General features: G+C 52.4%; 1 protein-coding gene across 2 annotated transcripts in view; it reads right to left on the bottom strand.

Annotated features, from left to right (window-relative positions):
* Window positions 1-23,699, bottom strand: part of Pax7 (paired box 7) — a 93,991-nt gene that overhangs the window by 32,535 nt on the left and 37,757 nt on the right. For both annotated transcript variants that reach the window (XM_021631239.2, XM_021631245.2), the window contains exons 5-7: window positions 13,654-13,853; window positions 10,132-10,297; window positions 8,985-9,187 (exon numbers count right to left, since the gene is read on the bottom strand). In XM_021631239.2, coding sequence (XP_021486914.1) covers window positions 8,985-9,187; window positions 10,132-10,297; window positions 13,654-13,853 — 569 coding nt within the window. The remainder of the gene's footprint in view (window positions 1-8,984; window positions 9,188-10,131; window positions 10,298-13,653; window positions 13,854-23,699) is intronic.

Below are 23,699 nucleotides of genomic sequence, written 5' to 3'. Positions count from 1 at the left end.
CAGGCTAGGCTTAGTAAGGCTTCCCCACAGGAGGATGTGCTGAGGGCGAGAGAAACAGAAAGAACCCCAGTCATTACGTCCCTATGTTGTACAAGATGTGGCAAGGGCTCATTCTCATGAAATGCCTGTTTCTTTCTTCTTGTCTTTCTTTAGATAGGGTCTCATGTACCCTAAGCTGGCCTTGAACTTGATATGTAGCCTAAACTGACCTCTGATTCTCCTGCCTCTACCTCCCGAGTACTGGAATTACAGGTGTGCACTGCCACACTGTTTGTGTGGTTCTGGGGATGGGAGCCAGCTTCCTGTGTGCTAGGCAAACACCATCTAGTGAGCTATGCCTCAAGCCCCTCACTTAACTAAGGCTGCGGATGGGTGGTGTGAATGAGGAGAGGGAGACCCAGGCAGCTCAGGAGGAGAGAGGAGCTTGAATGGAAACCCCGACCCGCAGACCATGTCACTGAGCCCACGCTACATCTCTGTTACTGGCTGTCTTGGTCTCTGCTATGTTGCAGCCCGTTTGTCTTCCGGATCCCCTCTGTTCCTCCCGCAGAATCAGAAACCTTGACAGAACTGTCCATGGTCAATTCTCCAATGGTGGGGGCTGGGGGTAGGATGGTGAGGTGAGGAAGAGGTGTTGTCCTCCCCAGAATGCAACTTGCTGGAGCACAGGTGACCTCGGATCCCTTTCCCAGCCTCCCCGGTGCGCTGTGTCCCATGAACTTGACAGGCATCACGAAGGATTCAAGCGCAGACCAGAGATGCGCAGCTGCTTCCAAGGCCCCCAGGGAACCAGCTGTGCCTCATCAAGCCCGCAGGCTTGGGGCTGACCAACAATTGCTGGTGGCCTACTGTGTTCCAGACGCTGAGGGTGGCGTGTGTCACCAAGCAGGACACTATGCTCCCTCAGCTGCTGGAGATGTAGAGCCCTCATGTAGGCTCTTGCCTCTCCTGACGCCCCCTTGGCCCCACACAGAAACAGACGGCGGCTCTGGCCACACGTTTCCAGGGATGAGCGGGGACGCTTAGGTAGATATAGTTATTTCTGTAGTGAGCTAAACTCTCAGGGTCCTACTCTAAGAAAGGGCCAGGAGATGCAGCCATTGTCCTTCCGGTCATTAAAAAGTCCCCAGTGTCACTCTGCAAACCAGTCCACAAGCCATTCACCTTGATCCTCACAGGCATAGTCCTGGCTCCTCAGCTAGCTGCCCAGAGGTTTCCCATTCTGATTTAGGGAGGCAGTTCCCATCCTCCCCCACCCTTGTTCCTTCCACCCAGGATAAAGGGCGAAAGCAGAGACATAAACAGGGCTCTGTTTTCACTCGAGGCTGCTGCCCAGTGTCTCCCCCGGGGACCGGAGCCTCTGCCCCTGATGGATGAGAGCAGGTGGCTGCGTCGGGAGCAGCAGCCAGTGGGAAATAACTCAGCTTTTCCACGGGGGTGGGTGACCTCAGACAAAGGCAGAATGGCTGGATAGCAGACCCTGGCAGGGTCTTTACCACCGGTGAGGGAGGCTCTGCAGATCCAGGCCAGGACTAAAGCTGGCCACCAAGACCATGGGCTCATACCTCTGCAGTGGCTAATTCCTTGCCAAAACTGGCCCTGCCAAGAATGTTGGAGGTGGGGGGTGGCATTGCCTGGAGTATGAGGGACCCATGGAGAACAGAGTGATGGTGATGTGTCTCCCAGCTGCTGCCCCGTCTGGCTTTAACTGGGGGCTGGCAGATGTGGCCTACATCACTAAGAGATGGACTATTATTGAGAATGGGGAAAGCCAGTTGAGGAGGACAGATGCTATTATAAATAAATAAATAAATGAATAGATAAATAAATGCATACATAAATACATACATACATATGATACTGGTCTACGAGTCCAAGAAAATCCAAACTCCTGCCTGAAAACTGACCCCTGACCCTGCACCAGCACTACCAGTCATGATGAGAAACAGCAGGAAAGGGAGGGTGGGAATGACTCCATTGACTTTGCCCTGATCCTGGGAATGCCATGCAGAGTCTGAGTCATGCCCCCCTTTCCCTCCCAGCTCCCCTTCTGGGGCGCACAGTAGGCGGTTTCCTGTGCTTTCTGTAGAGAAGAGAGCCGCCTGCACCCCTGTACCCCTGCTCCCCTGCACCCCTGCTTCCTTGTTCCCCTGCACCCCTGCACTGCTCTTTCCAGGCTGGGTCAGCTGAACACACTATACTGTTCTAAAGAAGAAAGTAGCACAACCATTTCCCAGCCAGTTAAAAGAGTTGAGAGGGGAGGGAATAAAGGGGTGAAGGTCAGAGTTCAGAGGCTGAGGCATAGGTGGGAGGGTGCCTGAGAATGCACATTTACCAAGCACCTACTGTGTGCCAGGTACTTTGCTCAGATTTCCCTTTAGTCCTCGTGGTACCTCTGAGAAGCAGGGATAATATCCCCCCTTTTGGGTGAAGGAAATAAAGCCCAGAGAGGTTAAGTAAGCTGCTCTGGGGTCACACAGCCCTAGACTAAGTAGCAGAATCAGAACTTGGTGTCTGCCTTGAGGATTCTTATGACCCATCCCACATTTCACGTGGGGCTTGGGTGAGAGGCTTCCCATGAAAAGGAGAACACAGAGACCCTGGGAAGGCAGAAGAAAGGAAGCTATGGCAGGAGAGCCACTTAGGAAGGGAGGCGAAGAAAAGGCTGGTGGGAGGGGTGCAGGGGAGACTTGGCTAGGGCTAAGGCCCCATGTCCCTACAACCTGCTAAGCCTGAGAAATGAATTCCAATCCCTCCAAATCCCAACCTTGGAAGATGTTGAAGAGAAAGGGTCTCGTTTCAGGGGAGCAGAAGATCCTCCACACCTCCTCCCAATGCCCCGGTAATGCCAGGATGTCCCCAATCTGCTTTGAGGAATGGAGGGATTAAGAATAATAAAAAAATTGCAATAAAATATGTGTGAAGGAGGGGGTAATTGTGGACAAACGCAGCATTCAAATTCATTTTTCAGCTCTTTTACACACCATTTCAATCTTATTTTCTGCTTGTTAATGAGATCTTGTTGCCTGGGCTAGGCAAAACCTTCCAGTATCAGGGCATAATTGCGCGTAATTTTCTCTCCTACCAATGATTTGCATCAGGTTTTTAAAAATTCTGGGCTATTTAACACCCCATGATCCCCCCCACACCGCCCCATCTTCCTGCCTACACGTCTCTTGCTCCCTCCTCCTTCCTCACCCCTGGTCCAGCAAGACTCATTTTAAATGCTTATTAGAAATGCAATGTCACCAATAAAGGGGCGGGGACAATGAGGAAGTGAGAGGCGAGAGAGGCTGAGAGTCTCCTATGCAGGTGAAATCCAGTCCCAAGAGTCCCAATGTGTCTTGCTCTTGTCCTATTGAGGGTCAGCGGCGGTGAGGTTCAGAGGTCAAGTAGATCTCAGTTAGAACCCTAGTTCCACTACTCAACCACTCTGTGGCCTTCTGTAAATTTCTTAGCCTCTTTGAGAATGCCTTCCCAAGAGGAACGAGGTTTGTAGGGATTGAATGGCCTCAGATAGTTCAAGTGTTTACATGGTCTCTGGTGCCAAGTGTCTGACCTTGCTCATTTGTTTCCCCTGGAGGTCATGGACTATGATGAGGGCAGAATGGGGCACCTGCCATTGAGAAACACTTGGGACATAGCACTTGTCAATAGCCATGAAGATGTGAAGCTTTGTCTCAGGCGAAGGAGGATACTGCTGTTTGTGAATGTAGACTCTGAACCCTGATCTGCCTTTGGCTGCCTCTGTGGCTTTGGACCTCAACTTCCTTGGACCATCACAGCAATCTCTTTTAAACAGACATTCATACCAACCCCCTAAGGCAGCTACAGCACAATAGCAAGGTGAGCTCTGGGCAGACGGTTCCAATCCCAGTTCTGAAAGTTTCTAGAACCTGCCAGAGACTGACAGAGCTCATGGGATGGATGGATGGATGGATGGATGGATGGATGGATGGGTGGGTGGGTGGGTGGATGGATGGACAGACAGGTATACTGAGTGAATAGATAGTTGGATTGATATATGAATAAATGGGAGTATGTATAGGTATGTGGGTGGATGGATAGATAGGATAGATGAGAGATAGATAGATAGATAGATATGTATATTGAATAAATAGGTAGTTCGATGGATATATGAATAAATGGGAGGAATGTAGAGGTATATGGGTGAATGCATTGATGGCCTAGAATGAATAAATGGGAGGGACAAAGAATGGGAGAGTAGACAGGTGGATAGATAGATAGATAGATAGATAGATAGATACACTATGGGATGGCTGAATGTGTGGATTGGTTAGGGGGATAGACAGTGGATGAATGGGCAGGTGGGTGCATAGGAGGATGAATGGATGAATGAGAGAATAAATGGGTGGGCGGGCAGGTGGGTAGATGTACAGATATGTGGATGTATACATGAGTGGATTGATGGCAGAATGGGTTTGTTGGTAGACAGATGAATGAGTAGACAGATGGACTTGGTAGATGGGTGAATGGATGGCTGGATGGATAAGTGGATAAATGAGAGGATGGACAGATGTGTGGCTGGTTGGATGGATGGATACGTTGATGAATGGATAAATGGGATTGAGGGAGGATGGCTAGATAGATGAGTTGGTAGGTAGGTGGGTGGATAGGTAGATGGGTGGATAGGTAGATGGGTGAGTAAGTAGATGAATGGATGGATGGATGGATAGATGGCCCTGGGGAAATAGTCTTCCCATCTGTAGAATGGAGGTTGTAAGACAACTGCTATGATTCTAGGGAATGAAGCAGGTGCCATCCTGCTGCTATGCCTGGCCTGCCTTCAGCACTGACTTTGTGTTTGATGACCACTGTAATTATTGTTGACCTATTTAGTCATTTATTTACACCTATACTGCTAGGAGTTAAATCCAGCGCTGAGAGCAGGGTCAGCAATGCTTTGCCTCTGAGTCACACTCTTGACCGCAGCCCATAAGGCTGCCATTTAACTATTATAGGCACAGGAAGAAAAGGAAGAAAGAGCCAAGAAGAGACAAAAAGGCTTAGTTTGCTGAGATCACAGGCATGTGTTTAATGGCCTAAATAGAGACTGCTTTGGAGGAAAATTGTGAATACAATGAAGATGATGGTGAGGGAGGAGGGAGCAAGTATGACCTCTGACCACAACCCTTTCTGTGACACACCAGCAAGAGCCCTTGACTCAAGGTCTGCAGTGTGACTTTTTGAGAATCTCAGCCACACCAGGCCCTCTCCAGACCTCAGTTTCCACTACTCCCAAGTGTAACAATAGTGGCTGAGGAGGGAACACCAGGGAATGACTTCTACTCCCACATCTCAGAAGTCTGCCCTGCCTGCAGCCTGAAGTCACCTTAGTGGCAGAACCCTGCTCCTGACTCCTTGCTTGGGTTCTTGAATGGACGCATTTGGCAGCTCAGCATGTCTGTCTCTACATCCCACTGGACCTCAAAAAGGGAGGGCCATGCTTTGGCCATTACACCAGGGCACCTGAGACAAGAAATATCTCTGCCATGCTTATCCGAAGGCCAGGGGTCCTACTTTGCCATTGGATTGGGACCCTTCCATCAGGCTGGTATCTTCCCTGTCCCAAGGGTCTTTCATGATGTTCCTGGAAAGGACTAAAAGCAACTATCCATCTTACCCATGTATAGTACTGAGGACTACCCATGTATAGTGCTGCCTGCCCACTTGCCTTCCTTCCTTTCCTTTTTCCAGACAGTGTGCTAAGCTGGTTTTGAATCCATTAAGTAGCTAAGGATGCTCTTGAATTTCTGACCTTCCTGCTCTCACCTCCCAAGTTCTGAGTGGGATCACAGGTGTTCACCACCATGCCCAGTTTCTCAGGAGCTGTTTTCTGAAGTCCCTTTTTCAAGTAAGCGGTCCCCAGCCAGGAACAAAGTCTTAAGCAGAGGAGACATCAGAAGCGAGGCTGAGGTCTCCGGAAAGGCTTTCTTTTCCCAGCACCTCATCGGAAGGACTCAGGACAGACTAGATCTCATGTGACACACTCAATGGCTGGGGCTATAAGATGGTTGGGGGGGGGCATTGAAGGTTTCAAGCTTCAAGGAAAAGTTTCTGACTGACTTTGCTTTCTCTGCCAGCAGCCTCCAACCTGAGGCCTTCAGACCTCTGTTTTTTTTTTTTTTTTTAACTCACAATATGGCTCGTGGGAACCCTTCCCTCCATCCAGCTGAGATGTTAGGACCTGGGGTTCTTGAGGTGTGAATTTGAATCCTGACCCATACATGGGTTGAAATATGAATGTAACAACCAGAGCAGGTTCTGCTGCAGGAAAGCAGCAAGCATTGTCCAGTCACTGCAGACATCCTTGCTCTGGCAGCACCCCAGGGCAGGAGCTCCCCACTTGTTTTTACTAATTTGTGCCAAGTGCAGGGACAGCACCTGGTGTCTGGCCCGCACTAGGTACATCGGTCCTCTGAGGTGCCACCTCCAGAATGGGAACCTTGCAGAACTTCAAGGAACAAAGGGATTTCTTATGAATCCTGCCGGGCCTCTCGGGGGTGGGGGTGGGGGGGTGGAAGGGTCCCTGACACCCAGAGGCAGCCATTTCCAAGACCAGGTGGAGACAGGGGCCTTAGTCAAAGCATGGGAAAAGATCTCTTTTCCCCCAGGCAACCATGGACTACCAGCAAGATGCACAGCCTGGTCCTACCCCCAAATTTCCCAGCTGAAGCTTCTGGAAGAACAAAAACACCTTTTAGTTTGCAAGGCTAACACTCTCCGGGTGACAGGGACCAGACCTCTGATCCCGGCAGCAGTGTGGCCCAAGTGGCACACCTACAGGGCTTAGATGAGACTTAGGGGGGTTTCTTATTGGATGCAGAGGACAAGGTGGGTCAACTTGTATTATGAATCATCCCCTCTCCCCCTACAGCTTCCTCCCAAGACGCCAGAGCCGTGAGGAGCAGAGTGAACCCCGAGTTGAGCAGGGGCTTTGAAATGTTGAGACTTCTGACTTAGCACCAGACTTCACTCAACCCTTGATGTTCAGAGAGTACCCTCGCCACCCTCAGTGGGGACACACATACACACACACACACACACACACACCTGCTGGCCCTCACCTCTCCCCTGAAGCTGTTTCTGTCCATGTCCCTTCTGCTGCTGTCCAGACCCTCCATCTGTCTTCACACCTTTGGTGGGAACCTAAAGGGCTCAGAGACAGCCAATCCATCAAGTCCTTGAAGCCTCTCAGCCCAGAGACTAGGATGGATGGGCTGCCAGTGGAAGCCACCTCAGGTCTCATCTGGACAGAGGCTCTGGATACAATCCAGGAACTTCCAGGCAGAGGCAGAAAACAGAACTTCCTGCCCAGACTCCAGTCCCTAGGGGATATCTCCCCTTTAATAGGTTGGTTTTCTACCCTGCGCTTCCCTCCTCACCTTTACCTCATCCCTGAACCCCACCTGGAGAGAACCCTCTTCTTTGTTCCCTTGTGATGACACTGGAAAGTTAGCACAGGCTAGCCAGCTAGCACTGACATCAATGCAACAGAAATCATGACCTCAAACCCCAGAGAGGCTGACCTGATGTTAGGTACCAGTAAGAGAGTTAGGATGTCTTGTGAGAGCCAGCCCAAAACTGGCAGGTCCTGACAAGTTGATGGCATCACCCTTGACCTGGAGGCCTCCGAGGTCTATATATCCCTACCAGGAGCTGTGCATATGGTTTTGGAGCACTCAAGATCATGTGCGCATATGTGTGCAAGTGCATATGTGTATGTCCGAGTGTGTGTGTGTATGTGTGCATGCTCATGAATGTGCGCATATGGCTAGAGGCCAGGCACTGGTGTTGAGTGCCTTCCCCAATCACTTTCCCCTTATTCTCTAACACATCTTTCACAGTCCACCAGGCTGGCCGGCCAGTAAGCTCCAGGGATCCTCCTGTCTCTGCTTTCCCAGTGCTGGGACTCCAGATGTGCACCAGCACCGCTGGCTTTTTCCGTGGGGGCTGAGGATCTGAACTTTGGTCCTTCTGCTTACAAGGCAAGAACTCCAAGTGAGGTAGCTCCTCTGAGCCACCTTTGCTCTCTTTCTTCAGATAACAGGTTTGTCATATTAATTATTAATATGTTGCCTGAGCAAAAGGAGGACAAGAAAACCAATGTCTGCTTGGCTCGATTCCGAACCAGGCTATGCCACACACGGATCACAGCGAGGGCTCCTGGACAGGGTCTTAGGAACAGATCCTGTAAATGGGAGAAGCTGAGGTTCCTAGATGCACACTGCCCCACCACCACCCCGAGAAGCAGAAGGAGGCTCTCAGTCCCCAGCTCCCCAAAGCCTGGACCTCCCCTCTACCCCAATGCAACACAGCTGTTCAGATCAGTTTGCCTCCCAGGCCAAGCCTGTCTCCTGCAGACAAGAGGAAGAGGGAGCAGCAGGTGGGAGGCAGAATAAACTCGTTTTCTCAGGGGGCCTTGGGAGAGACAGAAACAAAACCATCAGCTCCCCAAGATCACTCAGATTCCAAAACAACAGGGCTGTTCAACAAACCCAGCCATGACCACTCCAAGCCTTGTACTATCTTTCTATCTTTCTCCAAAGCCACGACTCCATGGAGCCAGGAGTGACTAAGCCAGTCATCAACTGCACGGGAATGAACCTGAGTTCCTATGCTCAAGGCTCCATGGGTCAGTTATCCAAGCTCAGAATGGCTTTTGGGCTGAAGGCAAGCCCTACAATCAGTCCCTGCTGATTTGGGGAGAATGACAACTGTTTCCCACCTTCTGCTTGGCAGCAAGAGGGAGATGGCCACAGACACAGGCAACAGAAGGAAGAAGCATTATTTGTTTCCCACTCAGTCTCCGGGTCCCCAGCAGCCAGGGGCTTCCTGAGACCCTTGAGTCCTGAGTGACCCTTTTCTCCTATGGGAGGGAAACAGTCTGGGTTACCCTGAGCCCCTCTGGGCCAGCAGGAGTCTGACAATGAGACCTCAAATGGAGCAAAGAGACCACCTACCTGAGGAGACAGGCCATTGCTGACGGGGTTCATGTGGTTGGAGGGGGCCCCGGGGTTCATGAAGCTGTCTGAGTAGCTGGAGAAGCTGTGGCGGGCTCCGTAGGCAGAGCTGGTGTCAGCTGCCGCAGCGGCCGCAGCCAGCCCCCCCTGATGCATGGTCGATGGTGGAAGGGGCTGGGGCCTGTGCACTGTGCTGCCGCCATCTGAGGAGAGACCCAGAGAGGTCCTTGGAACTCTTCCACCCAGTGGTGCCATCTGGAGGGAAGGGACCAGCTTCTCAAGTGACTTGGGTTGAGACAAGCTGGTTCACAGGCAGCCCTACAGCCTGACCAGGGCTTGACTGACACCAAGCTGACCTCCAGGCAACCTGCACACAGGTCTTGGTGCTTGGTGTTGGGCATACAGTAAATGCTCAATAAATGCAAACCGGATTGTAAGTTGTACCCGATGGGATCTAGAATCCACCCAGACTCGTCCTATCACTGTTTTGTGGGTACCAGTGACCTGCCAGGTGCTTTCACCCGTGCTGAGTGAGTCCTAGCTTATGGCGGAGGGGTTGTGTGTGCTGGGGGAGACTGAGGTTCGGCCAGGTTGGCTTATAGTTGAGGCCAATGAGCAAACCATGTTTGAAATGACCAAAGTCCAGTTGTTTCTCCTTCCAGCCACTGCGTTTCTTCTCTGCTCTGTTCTGCACAGCCCTCTGAGGCTGGGTCCCTGCTGCCCTCGACACTGACTTGATTTCTTATTGAGAATCATGGGCAGGTATCTCTGGTTCCTTAGCCTCCTGAATGCCAGCCTCTGGGCCCTTCAGGAGGCAGCCCTGTGCAGTAGCTGTCAAGAGCTTCCTATGTATGCTGGGGTGGGAGCAAGATGGGCCATTCGGAAAACTGGGGAAGGAAACTTCCCAAGGCCCTTGGGTATCCTGGGCTCTCTCTGTCCACTCCCTCCCTCAGCATTCCCCTTCTTCGGCATCTTAGAAGCTACTGGAAAAACTGTGCCCAAAGGTTCTTCCTTCCTTGAGGGGTTTCAAAGGCCCATTGTGGCCCAGGGCATGGGGGAAGAGGAGCTTAACTCTTCACCCCTGAGTGATCAGGCGTTCCAAGGTCAGAACAACGGATGACATTATTTTCTAACAGCAGACACTCACCTTGAGAGATGGTGGTGGTGGGGTAGGTGGAGTCCGGCAGCTGGTAGGGTGGCAGGGTGGGCATGCCAGTGGGTGGGAAGCCTCCAGGCAGAAGGTGGTTGAAGGCGGCCAACTGGTTAGCGCCTGCCTGTTTGCGCCAGCGGGCGCGACGGTTACTGAACCAGACCTGAAGGGGAGAAGACGCTGAGCCTGGCTCCCTGCAGAGAGCTGAGACATGGATAGGGTGGTTCCCCGAGCAGGCAGCACCCAGCTGGTCAGTATCTTCTTCTAAGAAGCAGAGCCCACCATTGTGGGGCTCAGGGTGGTCTGCACGGAACGTCAGAGGCGGGGCCTCGGCACCACTACCCAGGGAGGTCTTTTAGAATGATCCCTGATGGACAGATGAGGAACTGAGAACTAGAGGAAGCAGGTGACGGCCACAGGACAGACAGGGTGAGGGAAGGCCTGGAGAAGTTGGCCAGACACTCAGTCCGGAGCTCTTCCCATGGCAGGGTCTCCAAGCCTTGCTCCAGGTCCTCCAGGAAGCCCTCCCAGAGGGGAACACGCATACGGAACTTCCTGAGGGCCTTGGCACCATCTGTGCCAAGTGGGAGCTGAGATCCTGCCTGGTCACATAGCTCAGGCCCTGCTAGAATAGGGCATGCACAGATACACAAACACACTAGGCACACACCCTGCTGCACTTCTGGCCATAAAAGCCCTTCTATGTCTTCACCCTCATTCTGCTTCTAAGATGGGGCAGGTGAGCCCCTGCCCCTTCAAGGGAGGCCCTGCTTGGGCCTCCATTATGTGAACCATCATCTGTTTATCTGCTCCTGGCTGAGTAACTCTCAGCCTCCCATCATGTTTAGGACATCCTGGGCAGAGGCCAGGCATTCCCTGTACCCTGCAGGGGGAGCATCCCATAGGTGATCAATAAATGCTCACTAAATAAGTAAATACTAGATGGATGAAGAAAGAAACAAAGGTGGTACAAAAACCTCTCTATGTGACTGTCCTGGAACTCCCTGTGTAGACCAGGCTGGCCTTAAACTCATACAGAAACTCCTGCCTCTGCCTACTGAGTGCTGGGATTAAAGGTGTATTTCATTAACATCTAACTTCTTCTCCTTCTCCTCCTCCTTCTTAAGACAAGGTCTCATGTAGTCTAGGCTGGCTTCGAACTTGATATGTAGCCAGGGATGGTGTTAAGCTTGTGATCTTCCTTCCTTCTCCTGAGATTATAGGTGTATGCCACCCAATTTATGTTGTGCCAGGGATCAAACCAAGGGCCTTGTGCATGGCTGGCAAGCAATCAACCCACTCAGCCACACGCTCACACATCAGTCAGGCCCTAACATCTTGTTGCTTTGCATTTAATCGTGTAACCCTAGAGGCACGCAGACCCTGCTGTTATGGAAAAGGACACTGGGGACAGGGAGGATTATTTAGGGGCAGATTCCAACCTCATGCCTGACCACTCCACTCACCCACACACTGAGATGAGCTGATGCAGGGTGGTGAGACCTGCAAAAGCACAGAGTCTTCAAAGTAGAGGCTAAGTCGCAAGGCACACAGAGTTGGGGAGTCACAGCAGCAGCCAGGGCCTTGAGTCCCTGTTCCACTCCCACAGTGGTAACCCCTCACCAGGGTTCCCAATCCATCGACATTGTGTTTTTGCTTGAACACTTCATAGACAGTGGTCTCTTGCCCTCGCTGGGCATCTGCTATGCTAGTGACCACAGAAACCAAAAGAGTCCTGGTGACCACTGAGTTCTGACCCTGAGCTCCTGGTACAAACTTCCTTTTGAAAGAGGAAGCTGAGCTGCTGGTGGTCAGCTGGTCAGTGTCAGGGATGCAGGCTCTCCACCTAGGGCCTCCTCCTGCATACGTCTCTATTGGACCCGAGTGGATGCCCTATCAGCTCTAGTCCTGCCTTCAAGGCCTCTGAGCATCTGGGTGCTTCAAGACACCTCTCTTAGGGCTAGATCTTCAGCTTTTCAGTCAGGCTCTGTCCACTCTTAAAATTCTCTTGTTGTTTCTTCCTCTGCTCTATCCTACTCTGGGAGCTCACAGGCAGTGGGTAGAGAGGGGCCCAGTGAATCTGTGGCTGGTGGCCTTTCTGTGGTTTGCCAAGGCTCGGCCTTCTCCATTCCTCCTAGGGCCTTGAGCAACACCTGTTTTCCTGGTCCCCTGGGCCAATGAAAGCACTGTCCTGACAGCCAGGAGATTTTCTAAGAGCTGCCAGGCTCCTGGCGGTGGGAAGCCTTGAGGCTGCCAGACAGGCAATGAGGGAGTTGGGAGGAATGCATCCCGGGACAACAGCTGCAGGGATCAAGGAGAGAGAGAAGGCAGTCTGTGGCTCCGGTATCACCAGGAGGGAGGGGATGGGATGAGCTAGCCGGCTGCCACACCCACCCTCTTCCCCTTGTCGGTGGGAGAGTGGAAGGAGAGTGGAGGGAGCTACACAGATTCCCGGAGGGTTTGGGGCCAGTTTCTTCTGGGACTTCCCTTATTGCTTTCTAACTCCAGCTCCTGTGTCAGCTCCCTTCTCTTGGGCACAGAAAGAACAACGTAGGCTTTGGTGTGAGCCAGGCCAGGCTGCCACAGTCTATCTCTGTGTCCCACCGGCCACTTCTCTGAGCCCTAGCCTCTGTATCTGTGACTTGAGCTGGAGCAGTGACCATCCCAACCTGATGCCTGAGTCTGAGGCTCCATCACCTTCAACACTGTGGCTTGCAGCCGTGGGGTGGCCGAGGGGAGCTGCTTCTTAGGGTGGCATGGTTTGGTGCGGCCCCTCTGCTGACCTACCTCCTCTGTCCTTAAAGGTGACAGCCCAGGACAAGGTTGCCATGCAAGAGGTTCATCCCCTCACTCTGCCCTCCCCCACATCTCCTCCACAGCCTTAGCCCTGTCCAGGTAGGTGCAGAGATGAGTCTAGTCCGTGCTTTCTGGAGGAGAGATCCACGGGGCTCACCCTGGGGCTGATGAAATAGGCTACCCTTCCCCCTTCCCCTTCTCCGAAAGGACCTGAACCTCAGCTTGCATTTTCTCCTGTCACGGGCCCTCTGATTAGGGACCGTGTACTTCCGGTGTTTAAGGTCTTGGGTGAGCCTTCCCAGTCCCGATGGTTTGAAATTACCCAGAACACATCTTGCATTCTTCTAGCAATGGGAAACTCATTCCCTGACTGAGGAAGATAGGCCTGCTGGGTAATTTTCCTCCTCATGGGAGATTTGGAGATTATGTGCCTGCCCCCTTCTCTGAATACCCCCGACCCCCACTTCTCGTTCCCATTCTCCCTTTTCTTCTTTCTTCTCATCTCTCCCTGTCTCCCTCCTCCCCTTTGGGCTCTCCGACTCTCTGTCAATCTGTAAATCATGACCTACCGACATGGGCTGCCCCTTCGGGGCTGCATGCATTAGGGTATGCTTGGTTCCAGGATCGCCCATGGAGCAAGCACAGACTCAGGACCCTCCTCCCATCCTCCCTCCCCCATCCTCTGCCCCCTCTGACCCCAGCGAGCGCTGCATCTCTGCTCACCTGGACTCGCGCCTCCGTGAGCTTGGTCCTCTGCGCCAGCTCCTCTCGGGTGTAAATATCCGGGTAGTGGGTCCTCTCGAAGGCCTTCTCCAGTTCCTCCAGCTGCTCGGCAGTGAACGTGGTCCGGCTGCGCCGCTGCTTGCGCTTCAGCGGGAGGTCAGGCTCTGACTCCACATCTGAGCCCTCGTCCAGACGGTTCCCTACAGCCAGGTGACATGGTGGGCACAAGGTCACGCCTGTGTCCTCCTCTGGACACTGCACTGGGGGTCCAGTGTCTCCCAAAGGAAGGCGGCTTCTGAGCCCACCATGGCTTAGCCATGAAGGATGGGGAATAGCCTCCATGCCCAGCCCAGGAGCCTGGGTAAACGCTTTCTGCCCCAAGTAGTCCACTGCTAAAGCCAGTCCCCTCCAGCTGGGCATTTAGATTTATCTACGCTGACATGGAAGCCCCTGACCTAAGACTTGATGAAATACATCTCTCAAAACTCAAAGGATAGGGGGCTATCGAGACGGCTCTAGGGGGAGCAGGGGTTGGGGCGGGGGGTGGGGAGAATGTAAAGGCTGCAGCAACCTGCCATCCTGAGTTCAATTCCCTGGAAACCACATGGTGGAAGGAGATAACCCCATCCCGCAAGTACGCACATGCTGTGGTGTGTGCCCCTCCCCCAAAATAAATAAATGTAAAATAAAATTTAAAAAATTCTCAAAGGAGGATAAGCTCAGAGGCAGGAGGAGTGTGGTTGTGTTTTCACTGCGTCTAAGCCGGTCTCTGAGAAAAGTAGGAAAGCATAAGCCGGGAAGCAAGGAGCAGCTCCACCTTTGGGAAAAGCATGCAAGGTAAAGGCTTTGGTCTCCTAGGTGAGGCGGGAGGGAGTCAGGGGCCAGGCTTGTTCGGGAAGGGGCTGAGCTCTGAGTCCCAGCTGTTGGGGCTAAGACCTGGGGAACAGAACTGGCTCTGCATCGCACCAGTGCTAAGCTTCTAGCTGTTCTCTGGCCTGGTGGAGTAGACATCAGCAGGTGATCTTTACTGTAATCCCAGCAGCCCTGGGAAATGCAGAGATGAGAGCTCTTGGGAGGAAGCAGGACGAGAGAGGGTACCAGCCCTGTTCCTCTCCCTCCTTCCCTTTGCTATGCCATCTTTGGGATTCTTGGGACTTTATGTTCATTCATTCATGCATTCATTCACTCATTCATTCATTTAGAGACCATTTACAAAGCACCTACCATGCTCCTGAGTGGGCCAAGCGCACAGTGGGCAAGGTGGGACTCTGTGCCTAGAGTGCTCAGTCAGCGACAAGCTAGAGAGCCTCAAAAGCTGCCTGCTCATAGTATGGCGAAACAGAGTCACGGAAAGTCAGGCTGGGCAAAGTCTCTGGGCAAGTGTCCACACTGCAGCCTACACCCTGGTCTCTGACCGACCCACCAGCACACAATCAGCTGCCTCAGGGATTGGTTACATGAGAGTCTAGGCCCTTCCCACAATGAACAGCTCCCACGCCCTCCACCCGACTCACAACACACTGATAACGAGAGAAAAAAAAATACAGCAATTTAGAAATCATCTGGAGTCGAGGGGAAAGTGTGCCAGGATGACGGAAGAGCATGCGCAAAAGACCTGTGCATCAAAAGGTAAAAGGGGTCATTTTGCCACGGGGTTGCGTCCACTGCCAGGAACCAGGTGGCACACAGGGAGAGGAAGAGTCTTGGCCAATGCCCTGGCTTAGGCTGGCTTCCTCCTCAGTGCCTTCGTTCCCTCCATCACTGTATTTTGTTCACTGAGGACTCCTCTCTGTTTCTTAGCGACCACTGCCAGGCTGTGTCTGATTACTGCACTAAGCTCCATAGCCAGAGAGCCAATGGCTGCACACCTAAGGTCAGAGCCAACTCTCTCCTTGTTCTTTTCTAGACAGCTTGCCAGCTGCCCACCACCCAGTGAAAACATGAAAGGTAGGCATACATGGCAACCTGGGGTCCTCTCCCCAGCACACCTGGGACTCCAAGCCAGACATACCAATGGCCTCAGTGTCCTGATGGGGACTAGGAGAGCAGTTAGGTCAGGGGAGGAAGTAAGCAGGGTAGGAGCAGCTCCAGGCAATGTCCCTTCAGGTGACCCTCAGAGCTCAGACACTAGCTGAGGTCAGAATGGTCAGGAATAAAAGCTTGAGCAGGGACCACCCTGCCTGCTGTGGGCTGAAACCCACGGTGCTCTATCATGGATAGCCTCATGCTCCTTCCTCACCCTTTTCTCGCTGCTTTTCAGATTTTCTGGACAGACCACGAACTTCTGGTTTGGCTTCCTCCCTGGCTCCCTGTCCCTTATTCTTAGTGATCAGGGATCTATGGATCTAGAGACACCAAATCCAAGCCCAAATGGAGAGCGGCAAAGCAGGGCCCACAGACCCATGCTGTTTGAGAGAGCTGGTCCTCTGGGGTGAAGCATTGCCATAACAACCCTCTGGATAGTAAGAACAGGTCTATCCTGTTGCCCACAAAGATCCAGAGAGTTAAGAAATCAAGGCCACAGGCTATGTGTGACTTCAGTTTTCAACTCTCTGGCCTACCCCCAGAGCAGACCTCCATTCCTGCAGCCTGCTCTGTGCAGCCTCACTTGACAGGCCTGAGCTACAGAGTCTCTTAAAAACAGTCCAAGTAAGAAACAGAGATTCAGTCACTCGAAGGCTGCACAGTCCGTAAGCCCAAGCCTCTTCATTGCCGTGGACGGATGTAGCTTAGAGACAGTTTGTGTGTTTGAGGTCTCCTGAGTCAACTTTGGTACATCTAGGGCCTGAAGGCTAGACTCAGGCCACTGTTTTGCACTTGCATGTGCCTTTGGAGAAGTCACTTCCTCTCTGGGGACCATGGTTTCCCCAACTAGGAAGAGAGGATGAAATATATTTATGCACCCCATACCCCCGGAAGGCTTTGGGGCTGGGACCAAGTAGATGGAGAGTGATTTGGGATGCAATGCACACAACAGGACCATCGTTATTAATGATGGTAGAAAGGTGAGAGAAATATGGGAGAGGGAAGGATCAGAGAGGCCTGAGAAGGAACACAAAGAGCCTCTATAGCCCTCAGTGCCCTTGATTCAGTTCATTGTACCCCACCTTCTCAGCACCCCCTTTCTACCCCTAGAAATCATCCTTCACCTTCTGAATTAAATTAATCGACAAGACTAAGGGTGATGGCATCCCTGCAGGCTGTGGCTGAGTCCTCTGGGCAAAGAAGGCTGGGATTGATTGGAGCCTGGGCATCGGGCCTGGGGAGGAGGATTGTGGGGAAAGCAGACACGGAGAAGCATTCATGAAATCATCAGCAGGGTTGGGGTGGGCATCGGGGAGCAGCTCCTGGCCAGCTGTGACCCCTGCCTTCCTACTTTCCCTGCAGTTAGTGGACCCAACTGCCTCATGGATCAACTGCTGGTCTGGAGATGCCCCCGAAGGAAAGGGAAAGTAGGGAGCCCTCTCTGGGTTCCCGAATCCTGTCTCCACTTAGAGGAGTGGGAGGCCCACTCCAAGCAAGGAAGAATGGTCTCTAAGTTGGGGCTTCCAATCTTATGAAGAGAGAAACAATCTGTCTTATGGAGCTTCCAGGCTGATGAAGGAGACATTGCTCCTGTCCAGGGTGGGAAGCACTGTAGGGTACACAGGGCAGACAGACAGCAGACATTGAGACCATGACGTGACCTGCAAAAGCCAGGGAAGCCCAAGGACTGCAAGGGACCAGAGATGCTCATCAAAGCCCAAGATGGCCTAGCACAGGCTAACAGTGGGAGACAGACAGAATGGGAAGTCTCTGGGAGTGGCTATAACCTCCGCCAGCCTCTCGACTTCTGCCTTTTTCAGGGTCTTTTTTTTTTTTTTTTACATCCCATCCCATCCCATCCCATCCCATCCCATGAAGCCATCACCAAGTGCTGGGCTATGCCAAGGAGTCTCTGAAATAGTAAAGCTGGTAACCATCCCCTATTTGGGTGTCCACACAGGAGGCTCCCAATCAAACTCATCATTTCCTATGCAAATGCAAAGGGGCCTCTCCTGCCTCTGCCTCTAGCCATGTCCTTGCTGTGGGATGGAGCCTGCTCATCCAGCACAGCCCCTCCCAGCCGGTGACCTCCCAGCAAGGCTCCCTGAGCCAGGCCAGGTACCTTTTCAGCATCGTTGCATGGGGGTGGGAGGAGGCTCTTAAATCTCAACCCATCAGAAATCAGAGATGAAGGGCTGGGAAATAGCTCAGTCGGCAAAGTGCTCATTGTACAAGTGTGAGGACCTGAGTTCAAGCCCCAGCTCCCACATAAAGAGCCGGCCAGAGGTGGAGACCCGAAATCTCAGCACAGGGGATGCAGAAACAAGTGAGTCCCTGGAAGTCACTGGCCAGCCACCCCAGTCTAATTGGTGAAACCCTAGGTTCTAATAAGACAGAAAACCTGTCTCAAAAGACAGGTCCTGAGGGAAATAACACCCAAAGTGGACCTCTGGTCCCTCCACGTATCACTCATCCTCCAACACAGAGTCATGCCTTGGTCTCCACAGACAATGGCCATGTCTGTGGATGGGTCTTCTGGCCTTGCTAGGCCCGCAGACTCTTGATTGTGACACGGATGGTGCCTGGCACACATCAGGTATTTAGCTTGCCCATATCCTGGCAGAGTGATCCTAAGTACCTTTTGACGATTGACACCCTGCAACACCCATCTCCACGAACGTGGGGTGGGAGGGTTGCAGACTCTTCACCCTGCTAACACGAAACCATTGTTCTCATTGGTTGGAACGCCAGAAGATGAGGTTGGCCCACTGGACAGGTGCCCACTGGAGCCATGGAGCAGCGAGGCTGGAACAAAAGCCAAGGAGCCTGGCTCTGCGGCTGGCCGCAGACACCTGCCACGGCGGCTCTCTCGAGCAGCCTGTGATCTTGAAGTCATGGTGGCTGCTGCCCCCTTCCCAGCCTTTCCCTCCTCTTCCTGGCTGGAGAGGTTCCGCAGACAGTGGTGGCTTTTGAAGGTGCACACCTCCAGCGCCTCCTCACCCCCAAGCAGTGGAAGCCAACATTAGCCAAGAGGCACAGGGTCTCTCTACCCTGCACCCCATCACAGAAGTCCCCCCCCAGCTCCGTGCCCCACCCCTCTCTCCCTCCACCTCCCATCCCAGTTATTACAGTTTAACATAGGCCCTGGTGTGGAGCTGCGGTGGAGAAACGAATCACATAATAGTTGATATGCGTTTTAATCAAGTAATTCGGGCAGAGCCGAGAGCTGGCGAGTATGGGCCCGGTGTCCCTGAATACCAAGCAGGCCTGCGCCCAGGCCTCAGCAAATGGAAAAGTCATTTACAGCTCAGCTGGGGGCCGCCGGCCTCAGAGTGGCAGGCGCCTTCCCATCCTTTCGCCCCCTCTGTGCAGAGTGCTCAGCTGTAACCAGCTCACCAGGTGTGCACACACTAGGCTGGTCTGCGGGAACTGGCCCACGCAAGATGCAGAGACGTGGGGACTCCTGCAAGGGGATGAAGCACCCCCAATTCCTGCCCTCCTCTTCTACCCATGTTCCTCTTGGGCCCTCAGTCTAGCACCAAGCAATTCAACCTCAGGTCCCAGGCCTCTGTCCTGTGAAAGTCTGCCCTCTCTGTCCCACCCTGGACTGTCCCTCACAATCTCCCCTGAGCCCTGGTGGCCAGGATTCAGCCATGCACCTTGCCCCACGCAGGCTCTGCACCCACCAGTTTGGGGAGAAGGGAGGGGGCTTGGAGCTCAGAAGCGACTGAAGGGTCTTTCTGCATAGAGAGGGGTCTCCATCAATTCCCAGGCCCTCTTACCTTCTCTCCCGACCCTATGTGGGGGTATGGTGGAACCCAAATGTCCAGGGTCTCGAGGGACCCCATTAACCCCAGCTTCTCAGCCAAGACCTAAGACATGACCGACGTAAGAGTCTATATTGAGGTTAGAGTCTCAGGGATTTGCCCGTGACCACAGTCAAGAAGGCCAGTTGGAGCAGGGGTAGGGAGGATATGCCTCCAACACTCTGCTCTGAGGTTTTCCACAGCCTGAGGCCAGCCCACCTCAGGAGCTCTGCCTATTTACCCCTTGTCTAGGAAGGTGGTGCATCATTCCAGCAGGAGCTATTCCTATTTCTCAAGGCAGACTCTGGTCTGCCAGAGGGTAAACGCCCACCCCCTCGGGTCTGAAGGACTCCAGATTGTCAGAACCCTTGTTACCTTAGAGGTTCCTCTACTGTTGAGGGGCAGGCCCCAGTCTTTAGATGGTTCACTCTCCCAACCCCCCCCCCCCCCAACAAAACAACAACAAAAAAACTGACATAGCCTTTCAGGGAAAGCTGGAGTTGAATTTCCAAATTATCAAAACTCTTTCTCAGCTAGGAAGCCCTGCCTAACTCCTTTAGGTTGTACTTTCAAAATCTGAGCCTTGGAATGATCATTTGTATGATAAAATGTGGGGTCAATGTGGGGCATTTTTAACATAATCCTGTGCTAAGAGCACAGTACTTTTGTTAGGCACTAGGGGGCGCTGTGTATACATCCCTAACAGGAAGAGGCGGATCCAGGAAGAAGGAAGTAGTACTGCTTGGACCAGCATCGTGTGGTCAGAATTCAGTAATCTTTTCTTTCTCCTGGACTGAGCTGGGAACCAAGCATATGTCATGTGTAGAAGAGAAGCCAGGTGTCCAGGGTGGGAAACACCAGAGCCAAGGACACTGAGGGTCCTTGGGTATAGAGTTCAAAGCTAGGCTTTATCTGCCTGAAGATGGAAGGTCAAAGTCCTGGGGAACTTTCCAGCTCATTCTCTTTATCCTGTTGTCCCACGTGGCTAATATGGACTGTGGGTAGAGGTGGCCGCTGTATGGAATAACCTGGGTGCCTTGGAGACAGGCCTACCTTAACTGGAGCTGAGCTCCAAAAATTACACTCTTCCTATGGGTGGGGAGGGACATGAGGAAACACGGGGGTCAGAGAACACCCTTGGATGTCGTTCCTCATTTTTGGTTTGAGGTAGGGTCTTTGATAAGCCTGGAACTCTAACATGCAGGCTTAGGGATTTGCCTGCCTCAAGCTCCCCAGCTCTGGGATTACAAGCCTGAGTCGTGGTGGTTCCTGGGGATTGAACCCAAGTCCCTCTGCTTGCCAGGCAAGGACTCTCCCAAATGAGCCAACTCCCCCGCCTTTCCTTGGGTTATTCCAATGACTGGAATAAGGGTTCACTTAGGCCACTGTTAGTGTCAAGCAGAGAGAACAATAAGTGCCAAGCAGAGAGTACTAGGCAGAGTAGAGCCCAGGACACCCACCTCGTGCCTTTAGTCCTCTCTAAGAAGACATGGCCAGAGCAACCAAAGCAGACAAGGGTTCCAGAGAAATGGGAGGAACCAGAGCTGGTGGCTCAGGCTGGGGGATCTGTCTGCCTCCTTCCAGCCACAAGTGCTGGGCTGGTCATTGCTAAAAAGATCAGTGATGAAGGTGTCAAGGGAAGCTAAGCAAAGAATGAATAGGTGGATAAATGAGTGAATGAATGAATGAGCCACGGTATTAGGCTGCTATCACCACCAGCACCCCCAACAAAGAGAACTTAGCTTACTCTGGGCCACAGAGGCGAAGATTTGTCTGACCCAAAATCCAAAAGCAAAGAGTAAATACAAGAGTAGATGAATGAATGAATGAATGAATGAATGAAAAATATGACCACATAAATGAATCCTTCTTTATCCTCCCCTTCTGATTTTCACACCCACACTTCTAGCGTGCCAGTGTGTGGTGGGGCACAACGGTAACAATGAATGATGGGATATTTTTAAATGGCCAGGACGCAGGAGTGTCCCTGTCCCCAGCACAAAGGAATGACATGTGTTTGAGGGGGTAGGTGAGTGAACTACATACTCTGTGTTCACTGAAATGCCTCCTGTGCCCTACAGACGAAGGCAACTACTACATCTCACTTAAAAAACTAAGATGAAGGGCTGGAGAGGTGGCTCAGCACCTAAGAGCACTGGCTGCTCTTGCAAAGGACCTGGGTTCGATTCCCAGCACCCACATAGAAGCTAACAACCGACTGTAACTCCAGATCCAGGGGCTGGCACACGCCTACAATGTAGCACATGGAGGCCAGCCTGAGCTACATAAGACTGTGTCTCGGGTTGGCTACCCAGAGGCTATTTAAGCTGTGGGCTGGCTTTCCCCGGGGTCCGAGGATTGTTCAATGTTCCTGAATAAACTGCATTGAAAAAAAAAAAAAAAAAAAAGACTGTGTCTCAAATGTGTGTGTGTGACTGCAGAAGCCCTGCCCCTCACCCAGATAAGAGGACCAGAGCCTCATCCATGGGAAGTGTCCCAGAAAGCCTTTGGGCTAGTTAAAAATAAATAAATAAATAAATAAACAAACAAATAAATAAATAAATAAATAAAATAAAAACTCCAGACAGGAAGCTTGAAATGTCACCAACATGCCTTGCGATCTCTGTTGAGTCTCACCCACCCTGAGCCCTGCTCCCCCATCTTTGAGAAGAGGGGTGGTCCTAGGTGTCTAAGACCAACCTGGGAAGGCGTCCTGGCTGTACGGGGCTTACTCATCACTCTACCTCAAAGCCCAAGACAGTGTGTGAATTCAACACAGAGTAGGGCTGGCTGTCATAAATGCCTCTCACCTTAGAAAGGACCACAGATAAGGTAAGTATGGGTTGGAGTTCCAGAAGGAGTCTGAAAACTAAATTGGGGGTGTGTGTTAATGTGTGGGCCAAAGGACAACCTAGAATCATCTTTCTTGTGTGGGGTCGGGGGGAATGCTTTTCCTCCGCAAGCTGTATGGGATCAGCTCTGCTTCTTCCGTCTCCTAAGCCCCTTTCTTCTCTTAGAAGGGAAGAGGTAAGCCAAGTTCTCCCTCTTCTCCCTGCCCTTCCCCTCTCCTTTCTCCTCCTTTCCTCGCTTCTGTCTCTCTCTGTATCTGTCTCTGTGTCTTTATCTCTGTGTGTGTGTGTCTGCCTCTCTCTCTCTCTGTGTGTGTGTGTGTCTCTTCCTCTCTCTCTTTCCCCATGAGGCCCCTTACATCTGGCTGGTCACTGGCCAGAGCATCTGCCTCTTCCCCTCCTGCCCTCTCCCGGGGCAACCTCTTCCCCGGTCGGGGGTTGGGGTCTAACGACCCTCCATCAATCTAGGCTGCCCAGCCCACTCCAGCTGGCCTGGCCAGGCTGTTCCCAAGCAGAGCAGGTCAGGTCCGCAGTGGAAGGTGGTGGAAAAATGTGGACAAATTTCTGATTTGCAACACTCTGGGAAAGAGTTTATTGCCATTGTTTGAGGACGAATGTGTAAATAAAGCAAGGCGAAGATGGTGGGGGAGGCTGACGAGAGGCAGAAAACGAGAAATTTTATGGCCATAAGGAGCGTACTCTAATGGTGATTTCTGAGGCATTGGACCATGCTAGTTACTTAGCCAAATGATTGCCAAGGCGCTGGGCAAAGTGGCTTATTTCTTAATTACGGTTACGTCTTACAGCAGGCAGACACCCCTGCCCTGCGAGGCGTGGTCCAGAGCAAACACTGGCCTGAAATCAGGGCCTGACACAGGCTCTGGTGGGCAGCCTAGAGGGTGGGAGCCATCACTTGCCATGAGGGCAAGGGCCGACCCAGAACTTCTTTCTGTGCCCTTGGCCAGGTGCCCCCGTCACCCCTGTCCCACCCCATCCTGACGACACCACCATACTTGGAAAAGAACGATAAATCTGGAACTTGGGCTAAGCTTCCCTAGAGCTGCCCGGCTGTGAGGACCCAAAGGGTGACAGCAGGGAAGGTAGTCAGGAGGGTGTGGGCAGCTGGCTCTGACACACTGTATCACCTGGACCAGGTGCAATGCTCCTTCTCTTCCAGACAAGAAGGGGGTAGACTAGACAGTCTCTCTGGGTGCTTTGTGTGAATTCTAACATCCGGCCTCTCTGGTGCTCTCGGGGTGGGGGATTCTCATTCTCAGAGTTGCAGAAATTGATTTGCAAAAGTGACCAGTACGGGCCTGTTGAACAGCTGGCTGCCTTTTACGGGTTCTGTCCGTCCGTAACGGCG

The sequence above is a fragment of the Meriones unguiculatus genome, chromosome 3, assembly GCF_030254825.1.
Source record: "Meriones unguiculatus strain TT.TT164.6M chromosome 3, Bangor_MerUng_6.1, whole genome shotgun sequence".
Taxonomy (NCBI): Eukaryota; Metazoa; Chordata; class Mammalia; order Rodentia; family Muridae; genus Meriones; species Meriones unguiculatus.
This window is presented reverse-complemented; position numbering and strand designations above follow the sequence as displayed.